Raw genomic sequence first — 11779 nt, 5'->3', positions numbered from 1 at the left:
TAAATTGCTGCTCTGAAGCTCTCAATTATATGGTGCAATCTCCCTAAACAGATGTAGTTTGGCCAGTTGTCGTGGAATATTAAGATTTTGTCATCCACATTGGCTTGGAAGTCGAGACCAAAATCCACCCTTGCCAGTGGAAAACAGCAGCTGACCAACCGTCTCACCACAGTCACTGACAAAGTATGTTTAAGCAGAAAAGGAATTTGACTTACGTTTCTAGTGCTTGTGCACTGTACCATTAACAGGGAAAGGGAAACTTATACTGATACACAAGTGAAACAAAGAAAGCCATATTTAATTAATTAAAAGTCTTTACTTGTTTTGTTTTCCCTGACCTAAACCAAGATATTTAGTTTGCAATGATGGAAAGAAGACAGAAACAGAAAATGACAGTAAACAGGGAGTAGCTGGGTTTTCAACAATGGGACACCTATAAATATATTTGCTTAAAAGTTGATGAAATGTCTAATTATGTTAAACGGAAATTATCAATTGTATTTCTGCCTATCTACTCACTGACTCAAAAGTTAAACTCTTGTGTGAACGACACATGAAGGACAACACAGTGCGGTGCTGATGTGCAAATTGTTTGTGTAAACAGTGTACACAAGGCAGAGGTAAATAATGTATAGATAACGTAATAAGTCACTTTACAAGCTCCATTATTGGCGTTAATGTAAAATCATGGAAATGGAAATTTCCGTGATAACTTGGCCAACTAAATGGTGTCATAACGATTGAAATTTCCTCAGCAGCCATTAATAATGAGTCATGTGGAAAGCTTTTATCCAGTTATATTAGCTGTAAACTATATATTCGGTCCTCTAAAGACTAATAAACTACATTGGCGGAATTATTGAACAATGAATTGGCTTTAATATATTCTTTATATCACATTTAACAAAAAATCAACTTTATACATATCAGTGAAACATTGCAGACGTGATTGGCTGAAAGTGCGGTCCATAGAATAATTTGCACCAGTCAGCGACGCTACTGTACAACGCCACTGTCCAATCAGAAAGGCAGAAGTAAGCAGCGTAGCCCGCCCACAGGCATCAGCCAGTAGTCTGGCCGAAACAACTGTCATTTAGAGTGAGTGGACAGGATGGGGAAGACGCAGCAAGAGCTGGAAAACACGAATTAAACGTTTTGAGAAGTATTAAAAACTACTTTTAAAGTTACCCATGTTATGGCTGCAGTTTACCACGGCATGTCTTAGTGTCTTACAGGTAAGTTTATCACAAAATATTCCGTGTTGGAGCTTTTTTTCCCCTCGAGCGCATGAGTTGATTTTTTTTTAAAGGAAGCTAACGTTTTCTTTTTGCTAACAAGCTAATGTTTATCTTACCGCCCCCCTCCCTCGCCATCTCCTCCTCCAGAGAAGCAGCAACTTTGGCAGTACGTGTTTTTTTACTGCGATAAGAATTACAGCTACTTTGGGAGGATGTCGGCCCCTAGCAACTCGCTTCAGCAGCCGAGGGTGAGACGCAGCAATGCGGGTTCCCCCGGCTCGTTCAACAACAGCAGCTGCCGTTTGCACCCCATCCGTGCCACCGTACCCTACCAGCTCCTTCGTGGGGGTCAGAGCAGCCCAACTCGGGCTCAGACCCTGTACGGAGGGGCGACGAACAGCCGGGGCTCAAGTCCCCCCTCCAGTCCGACACTCAGTTCAGGAAGTGCAAATGCTAAGCAGAGACTCTCCCCCGAAAATAAGGAATCGTCCTATCAACCAGACTCTCCAGTGTCCAGAGGTAAACGCACATATTTTTAACTGTTTTGCCTTAAAGGCATAGGAAATGCCATGTCACCACGTGCGTTTGTCTTATTGTAACTTGCCACGGTAACTTTTGTTCCTGCCACTTCTTATACAGTCCTGCAGATTAAGTGTGAATATTGTAACTGTGTCAAAATTGGGTCAGATATTATATTTGGGTGGGCAGTCTGCAAGCCTGGAGTAAGACTTGCAGGCTTTATGCATTAGCCAGTGCATTAGGTGTTTTGCCTATCAACAGACAATTAGGCATTCAAAAAGAGGATAAACTTTAGCATTGGCTCCCTTATTTTTCATATAGATTTTTGACAAGATGGAGGAAGGAGAGCATCGGCAGAAACACATGCTTACAGTTGTAATCGGGCCACGTCACTACCAGAAAATGCAGAGCTGTGTGAATGGTCAGGTGTTGCCTATTCTGACCTCCCTCCATACACATGGCATAAAGTATGCAACACATCCAGAACATATGCTAATCCTCGCCATGTTGCCTTGCACATGGATATCAGTGCCCAGCCTTATGTTGTTTCATGTCATGTTCAGCTGAGCTTCTGAGACCATATGGAGACACAGTATGGCAGGTTATTAGACTTTAGGTAACTCTAACTCAGCATTTCCCAGTGCTGCATTAAATCTTTTCTATATGATTGCTTCTCCGGCCAAATATCAACACCGTGGCTGTTTATCAGTAGCAGTTTGCTTTCACAGGCCAGAAGTGCATTTTTTTTTTTTTGCTGGAAGAATATTGCTTTTTTCTGTAACCCCAGTGCTTCTATATAGAACACACATAACCACACACTGTCTGGCAAGTGTTTGAAAAACATTGTGATATGGAAGTGTGTGAATATAGCTCCCTTTTCCAATATCTAGAGACAAGAAACGGACTCATTCTACCTCTTTTAACCTCAGTGGGTGTTTCTACATCACCGACTGAATTGGTGCTACTTCTATTAATCGCATTTAATAGCTTCTCCCTCTTACCTTTGACTAAAATGACTGTCCTCTTTAATTAGTGCATCATGGTAGTTATTGTAGAGTTGTGTGTGGAATTTTATGTTTGTGACATGCTTCACATTCCTCAGTTCTTTGAACGAAATGACCTCCAACCTTGACCAGTGTACCATGCAAGGCAGGAAACGAAGTCTCTTCCATAACAACTGAGTAGGCAGATTTACCAGGCATGATGAATTTCACCCGTGTTTGGCTGGTTGTTGGTGTTGATTTCCTACCCCAGTGGCATGCCTTGCATACCTTAGTCCTCTGAAAGGAACAACCTCTAACACAGGCCAGTGTCCCATGTCACTGGTGGTGATGGACACTTGACCCTCCTTCATGGATGTGACCTCACAGTCCAAACACGCAAGAAAGGCCTCAGGTGACAACTGTGGTCATATCAGTAAAGGTTTGCTGGAAGTCACCGAGCTAAAATCTTTTACATTTTCAGGAAAAAAATGGAAGCACAACAATTGTAGCCAAATTTATGTTTTGTTTTTTTTTGTTGCTTCAGTCCAGTTTTATGACTGTAGCAGTAGGCTTTGCACTTTGTAATTTCTCATTCATTGTAGTACTTTGAACCCACTCACGAACATAATGCTTGCCATTTGGTGGAAAATTCAGTCCAAAGTGCCTCACACTACCACAAGTGTTGGTTCCAGAAAATGTGAATGTGGTGTTAGACTACACTGGGTTCAGATGGTTTCAGGACTTAGACTGATAATGAAGGACGGAGTCAAGAGTATTATATTCCACATTATGACCTTTTAGGTCGACCACTATGACATCATCCTCTTACCACACTGTCCCAACAATGAAAGTCCTGCTCTCTGTCAAAATGCCAGCTGTGCTGAAACAGCCCTGCTTCATTGTCAACCATTCAAACTGCAGCGTAGGACTAAATTTGAAAATGAATGTGGTGTCTAAATCGGTCAACTGCAGTGATACTGTGCTGTGTTTTCAGTACTTTTATTTGTCTCTACATAACATTTTGAAGCACTGGTAAGGATTGCACATGTTCCAGTCCACATTTCAAAAAAAAAGTAGCACTCTCAGCACATGTTCAACATCCATCATCTATTAAGATACATTGAAACCGGTTCTTACTAGCTTTTTGAGAAAGCTGCCCTCTGGATGAACTGATAATTAATAATTCTAATGCGACATTTCCTGATCCACTGAAGGACAGATGAACAAACTCAGAACTTTGGCAGGTCATTGAAACGTTTAATGTCATCATTCATACTCTGTGAAAGCACGGTGCCGCCTCAAATTTCTGCTTGCAATTAACCACCATTTTAGCAGCTCATGCAGAACATTATTGTACTGTACCCAAACACATTTTACTTACTAAGCTATACAACCAGCAGATCCTCACATTTAAGTGGTTGGAACCAGGTCATGTTTGGTGTTTTTGCTCATGAAATTACAATTAACTGATTAAGTTGTTGCCAATGCACTTTTGCTAATGAACTGGTTGTTGACTTGGCACTAATCTGTTGCGCAAATAATGAGTAGTACTCGTAAATACTATTTGAGGAAAGTAAAAGTAATATTTATTGATGATAATGTCTTTGAACCTCTGACAGTGACTAAGTTGAACCGTTTTAAGAATGAGGAGGTTCTGTGTTTGCTTATTGACTTTGTAGGCAGTTTGAGCCATTAGAATAAATTTAACTGAAGTAATTCTGCCCAAGAACATGTACAGAATCCATCAATTTTCTTAAAAGTAATTACCCATGGTCTTCCACATATAGCTTTAGTATGAATTACAATTCTAGCTTCATTTAATCAAGCATTGCTGAAATCCTGAGAATGCAGTGTTTTTAGTCGATCATCCTAAGACCAAGCTAAGTTATTGGGATTTTCTTTTTCAACCAGTGTCATGCAGCCTTGTGAAAACCTACAGGAAACTGTTCTGCTATGGTTTACTGATTTGGACCACATGCTTGTTTTCACATTTGCTTCTACCCTACAGTTAATAAACCATCCATTTGTCCCTGCAAATGTGGAGACTTTTCACAGCTTGCTGAATGTCCTGTGAAGGAAAGTTCTTATTAAAATTCAACCTGAAAATATTCCTTTAATAGCACATACACTACTTACTTACCCCTGAAATCGGCAGATGGACTGCTTTGATATCTTGGCTTCTTTCACACTGTTTCTTTTTACTCATCAGGAGATTATTCTAGTCTGGCAAGTAGGGAGAGGATGGAAAATAACCACAATCCCAGTTCTGAGAGCACTGGCTTGGCCTATATCAATATTGATGGAAATTTAGCCTGCTTCCTTTGTCTACAATGCTTCAGGGAATTTTACTGTAGCCCAGTAAGCTTACTTAGGCAATACCTTTGGGTGGGTAGGCCTGTGTATTTTGTGAACAAAGAACAACAATGAACGGCTGTGTAGTTGTACGAGGAGAGGGGTGCTTCATGTAGATAGTTTAGTCTGTGTGTTGTGTGTGCTCATGCTGGAAAGGCCCTTGCTTTATTCCACTCTGACAAGAAATGGAATAAATAAACATATTTGCTGCTCATTCTTCAATTTCTTCATTCTGCTTTTGATATGGGAATGAAGAAACCTGCATCTGATTTTAGTGATCACACAATGTGTAATTGAGGCTAATAAATTTACTTCAGTTCTAACTGCAATTTCAAAATGCTCTTAAGCTAATATTTTTGTTTGCATGTTTTGTTTTCTCTCTCTCTTTTTTTTTTTTTTTACTGCGTGTCTCTGCAGGAATGTTGAGTGGATGCAGGCAGTATTGATGTGCATTGTGGTGTGGTTGTTTATGAGTTCTTATGTGGGTGGTGTGTGCTTAACTGCTCTAGCTCACAGCAGATTGCTCTCATAATATCAGATACTCCTGCTCAGCCATTTACATTTGCTTCAGGCCTCAGCTGTCAAGCCTGCTCTTTGCTCTGCACTAATACTTATGAAATTAGGAAATGAGTTCATACTTTAAAACAAGAATAGACTATAATAATAACAAACTCTTCTCTTATAAAACATGGTGAATTGCATTAGTAGTACAAAGCTAAGGGTGCTGTTTTTTATGTACCACTGCTAGAGGCATGGTATAACTCTTTTTATTTTTTTTTATCCAGGGACCTAAATAACAGCTTATTCTGTAATTGTATGCTTCTAATCTTGTAATATGAAGATCTACCTACAGCCCCTTCTCTGTTCTTACAGCAACATGTAGTTTAAGAAATCAGGTCAACAAAATTAACCTATTTTGGCATGCCTTGATTATGCAATTGCTCTTTGATTGAGGTTGTTTTACATGATTCAGTTTGAAAAAATGAAACTCGTAATATAGCCCCCAGTTCTTGGCTGCATGTTTGCATGCAGAGATTTATTACACTCGCATTTTAGTATCCCAAGTTTAACTTGTTTTTAATGACACAATCAGGAAAGTCAAGGAATATCAAAAAGTGCCTCAGGGTACATGGGCATATTGCTCACGTGGGACTGATGCTTACTGTGCCTAATTTTGTTTTATTCTTTCTCAATTCACAGCAGAAAGGTCCAAATTACAGGTGCGGAGTTCCAGTGCTATCCGACGAGCATCTTCCTTAGATGCTATCACAGGGCCATACCTCACTGGCCAGTGGCCTCGGGACTCACATGGACCCTACCCTTCCTGTATGAAAGACAAAGCCACACAGGTACATGCCATTCACAAGATCCTATCTTGGCTATGAGCCCATAGGGCCTTGTTCAACACTCAGCACTCTTTTCTGAACACTGTTGTCTTTTGCTTTTACTCAGTGTTACCATGCACATTACAAAACATTAAGTTCAGCAGCCAAAACTGAGTTTCACAGTTGTCATGTCTCCAGACATTTTTATGTCCACAGTCTTTGACCTCACCTGACATTCTCTAGACAGTTGTTCATCTTTCATACTGAAGATTACACTAGGAAGTTTTCGTTCAAGTTGAGCGGTAGAAGTGCTTCAACTGTGAAACATACAACATTAACATAGATTTATAAATTGGCTCCCCCCACTTTGTAAATCTATGCCACTGTAACTCATTGTGATTACAAATGTTCATGTTAGGATTTTAAAATATTGTGAAATGTTAATGTATTCAACATAGTGATTATGAGCAGCTGCAGCACAAATGGCTGAAAGAGAGAGTGGTTGATGCCATAAATGGGTCAGCCCTGGAAGTGTGGAGGTCCCCCCCCAAGAAAAAATCCTTCAGACAAAAAGAAGCCCTATATCCTACCACAAAGGCCACATCTGTTGTTGTTTTGTAATCAGATAAATCTTGGGATGAGATGCTTTATAAGCTGTGTGATTCTGTTCAGCAGGTGACTGTTATCAATGAATCATCACAGAATCGTCTGCATCAGCTGGTAAAAGAAATCTTTACAAGTTCAGAAAAGAGTCAAAAGGCTCCACTAGTTATATTCAGCAGGGAATGTGGGATAAAGCTCACAGCACAATGAACACATTGCCAAAGTAATGCAATAATCACTAGATGGATGAGTTTCAACGACTGTGGTTTACACTGAATTGAGGTTGATTTAAAGTTTGACAAGAAAATACCTTAAATTTTCATGATATTGTGTTAATGCCATATTGTCCACCCTTTGGCAAAGGGTCTGCTAAATCCCCTAATTAAACACTACCTGTGTTGTTCTCCCAGTAAATGATGCCACTTAAGACTACAAGAAATCATTGTTGTTTTTGTCATGGCTGCTGGTAAAGGAGACATATTTACAAACCATGGCCAGAAGTTTTGGTATATTAATCTAGGGGCTTTTGGTAGGGTCTCCTGCCAATACAGCCCTAATAAACTTGTGTAACTAGTCTGAAATTCCACTAGAGAAGTATGTTTTAATAAATTCTAACACTTCATAAGGCCTATGTATGGATTTCACATCAAGCCTGACCAGAGTATTCCTGGATAGCAGCCCACACATGATCACCCTGTAATCTTGCCATGTGACGGAGGGTTAAATGCAGTTCCAAGCTTAATTAGAGCTTAATTTTTGGAAGTTGAGGGTTTGTGGTGGGTTTGTGTTATGAAAGAATATTGAATATGTATGATCATGACAAGGGCTGCTCTCCTCTTTGCTAACAGAAGCCTTTCATGTGTCTGAATGAAGGCCGCCAAGCCTCATTTACATGGGCTTCATCCCTTTAACCCCTCATTCGCCTTGCTTTTCTTTGTTTGTAGGCTGAGGAAATGGTGAGAGGGCCTTGCAAAATTTCTTGAAGTGGCTGTGTGCAAAGTAAACACCTCTAATTACAGCGTTCCTGTGCAGCTCTGGAAAGACTGGTCAAGTATGGAAAGTCAGTTAGATAATTTTCAGTTTTTAAAAAAGTTAAATGCACATATATGTAGCTTTCCTAAAGATTTAAGGGTTTTTTGTGAATTGTGATATGGCCTGTCCTTGTGACATAGCTTCAGTCATACTTTCCAGTCAGTTATCAGTTAAAATCTGATTGAAGGCTGGCTAAAATAAAAATCCAGCTCTCAAAGCTGTGGAAATTTGAGTTGGAAGGCATGTGGCTGTGTCGTAATAATGTGGGAGAGTTGACACACTTGACAATCCTTGAGCGATTAAATGCACAAACTCCCCAAAGGATAGTCAGAGACAACTTCCTGTTAACAAGTTATGCCTGGGCCTGGGTCTTTTTATAATGCAGCAACAGCAGAAAGCAGTAGACAAAAGGCCCCTGGCCTCTTTTGTTGTGCATTGCTCAAGTTCACGACAGCCTCTTCTTTGAGCTGTAATGTAGCACTGCATGGAGGTGAAGTTGTTTGCACCTGTCCCCCAGGCTATGGTTGAGGCGAGGAGAAATCCCACTGCTTACCACCTGGCCCTCGTGGCTGCACGGCCCGCCTGCCTTTTGTGTGGGAGTTGAGGAGCAGAGGGTCCATACATATGCTAATCACTGTTCCGGGATAGGTCTGCATGCCCTAGGCCCTGTGGTTACAGAACACAGAGAATGTCTGTATGAAGATTAGGGCCTGACACACCAAGCCGACCTCAAAGAACTAGCAGAGACAAAGGCAGGCTGATCAAACAGTTTGTGTAGCCTCCCGCCTCCCGTTAAAAGTTGCACTTGAACACAACGGAAAAGCTAAAGCTGACTGCCAGCTGACCACTGACATACGTCTATGTTTAGCACGTACGTAAGAGGAAACGACTAATCAGCAATGTGTATTTGTAATCTGAAATCATGATGGAAAAAACACTAGCTTGCTGTTTACATGCCCCTGTGGGGCTGCTTAAACCATGTCATTAAATGCCTGGAATGCAAATTGAGAATATGTCTGATTACAGTTTGAGTTCAAAATGTCAAAATCTTTGCTTTCTATGCTGATAACTGCCCATGAAGTCAATTGTGCCAAACACAAGTTGCTTACAAATGCTGAAGGACAGTCTGCCGTTGCCAGACATCCAACTTTGTGTGTCAGGGACTTTAGACGGAGAGGCAGTTAGTCTTACTTTAGTGCTGTAATACATGTTATTTGCCATCACTGATAAAATAATACCTCTACCGGATATCTGCCCTATACGATTTGTGTCTTGAGGATTATCGGTAATCTAAATATATAAATATAATGTACAAAAATACCCACCGAGAGATATTTATCTATTTCCTGGTATGCTCAATGATTTCCAGACATGCGCAAGATAAGATACACAAAATCAACTCGCCAAATCCGAACGCATGCTCTTCTCATCTCTAAAACCTACCAGAGGATTGCAGTGGGACTCTGCTTGCATGTCTCGGCATGTAATCTAAACAAACCAGCACAAATTCCACTACAGTCTTATTGAAGCTCAGTCATTGTTTCCGTCTTTGGAAAAGAACTGGATTCTTGAGGATGTTTCCTGCATGTAACCTTTTGGGTGGGAATCACAATAGGAAGCAAGCTGCAGGCTATGGTAGCAGAGTTTTATCTGTACAGCATGCATTATCAGGCACAACACCTGGCACACAAGTCAGTCTGCAAAGCACACAACGCAGGCTTGAGGTTCAGAGGCAAGCATGATAAAAGGGCCTCTGAGGTAAATAAAGGTGGGTGTTCCTGTTAACGGAGAGTTTGTTTACGGGGTATGGAGTCAATAAAGAAAGATAGCCTGCAGTATTTTTAACTGTCTGTTGATACCTGTAGGAAAATTAGGAGTATAATTGAAAATTGAGCTATACACCACCACCTGTAGCCTGCTGATGATTTTTAATTCCATCCATCCATTCTCTATACACCGCTTTATCGTCACTAGGATCGCGGGGGGTGCTGGAGCCTATCCCAGCTGACTCAGGCGAAGGGAGGAAACACCCTGGACAAGTCGCCAGTCTGTCACAGGGCTACATATACAAACAATCACACTCACACTCACATTCACAACTACGGGCAATTTAGAATAATCAATTAACCTCAGCATATTTTTGGACTGTGGGAGGAAGCCGGAGTGCCCAGAGAAAACCCACGCATGCACAGGGAGAACATGCAAACTCCATGCAGAAAGATCCCAGGCTCAGGCTGGGATTTGAACCGGGTATCTTCTTGCTGCAAGGCAAAAGTGCTAATCACTATACCACTGAGCAGCCCATGATTTTTAATTATTTAGCTTTTTTATTGTCAACATAAAATCATAGATTTATGTTGGGAGATTCTCATGTTTATAAAATGTTGCTTTTTTTGTCTGCATGACAGAATGCAATCACTTTAACAGATTGATGAAGCCAATTACGCTGTGCATCTCGTGTATTTTTTTTTTTTTTTTTTTTTTTTTTTTACTGTCAAACCATATTTTTGTATATGGATAGTTGATGCCATAATTTTTAACAAATATGTATTTGTTGCCACTTCCTATTGAACTCAGAAAGGATTCATTTGATTGATAACACCCAGGCGTGGCAAAAGTTTTTGGACCAACCACACCCTCCACCCCTCTTGCCTAATTTTGTGTTTTGACCGGTTTTGGAAACTATACATATCTCTCACTGAAAGCATTTCACATTTCTTGAGATACAAGTAGTATGCCCACTTGACACCACAAAACATCTGTGAGAACTTGGTTTTTCTTCAGTGGTTCAGTCCAAAACTCCATAAAGCCCGTCTGCCCTTTCTAGTAATGTGCATTTTGTATGAATGGATTACGGTGCAGCATCGAGTCCCTCAGTGTTTGGCAGAGGCATCAAACAGCACAAGCAGTTCCATAGGCCATGCACAAAATGTTAATGCTAAAGGCTAGCTACACATCTGCCATCCAGTGTGGCCAAGCACAGTGGTCCCTTTATGAGAGCACAAGCACCCATTTAATTCGCTGTCCTTTTCTGGGGAAACCAGCAGAGGCAAGCCAGCGCAAATGGCTTCACGGGTGTTCCTAATTATTCACAGTGTGATATTCCATATCATAGGGCAAGGCTTGTGCGTTAGTTGGAAAGCCATAGAGGTTTTTCTGTTGCGTGGGGTCAAACATAAGGCAGTGTGAAAACACTGACATTTAAGATGTTTCGTACTACTGTGCTGACCATAAAACGTCAGATGTTTGAGGACCAGAGGCACTGTTGATATGCATAATCAGGGGGAAGTATGTGGTTTCAGACAAGCCTATGAAACATCCTCAGTCTTTTTCTGTTTTTGCATTAATTTACATAACTTAACCGTTTCCTTGTTTCTGCAGTAGAGGTCTAAAAGACACTTTCAGTGAGACAGAACTGCCTCTATGCTCTCTGCTAGGGGATTTTTTTGTTTATGAGGTGTTTTTTGGGGGAGGAGATTTTTTTTTTTTTTAACTGATGTACTAACAACACAAAATTTATCTGTAGACTCATTGAAATTGTATAAGCCTAGCATTGTACTGTATGTTTATGGCAAATCAGAGTAATGTACATGGGCTAGATTGGTATACAGATTTGTGGACATCATCAGCTGAGGGGGGGGAATAGTGCGTCCCTTGCTAGTAAAGTCCCATGGCTGACAAGGATGTTGTCTTGGCAAGTGTCCACAGAGTTTTGGTAGCCTTGTAA

General features: G+C 40.8%; 1 protein-coding gene across 3 annotated transcripts in view; it reads left to right on the top strand.

The window, feature by feature from the left end:
- Window positions 1–1089: 1089 nt before the first annotated feature.
- Window positions 1090–11779, top strand: part of LOC110956004 (glucocorticoid-induced transcript 1 protein) — a 22977-nt gene continuing 12287 nt past the window's right edge. For 2 of the 3 annotated variants that reach the window (XM_022201224.2, XM_022201223.2), the window contains exons 1-3: window positions 1090–1235; window positions 1386–1757; window positions 6293–6441. In XM_022201224.2, the coding sequence (XP_022056916.1) occupies window positions 1451–1757; window positions 6293–6441 (456 nt within the window). In that variant the 5' untranslated portion in view covers window positions 1090–1235; window positions 1386–1450. The remainder of the gene's footprint in view (window positions 1236–1385; window positions 1758–6292; window positions 6442–11779) is intronic. The other variant, XM_022201225.2, reaches the window with a different exon arrangement.

The sequence above is a fragment of the Acanthochromis polyacanthus genome, chromosome 12 (genome assembly GCF_021347895.1).
Source record: "Acanthochromis polyacanthus isolate Apoly-LR-REF ecotype Palm Island chromosome 12, KAUST_Apoly_ChrSc, whole genome shotgun sequence".
Taxonomy (NCBI): Eukaryota; Metazoa; Chordata; class Actinopteri; family Pomacentridae; genus Acanthochromis; species Acanthochromis polyacanthus.
This window is presented reverse-complemented; position numbering and strand designations above follow the sequence as displayed.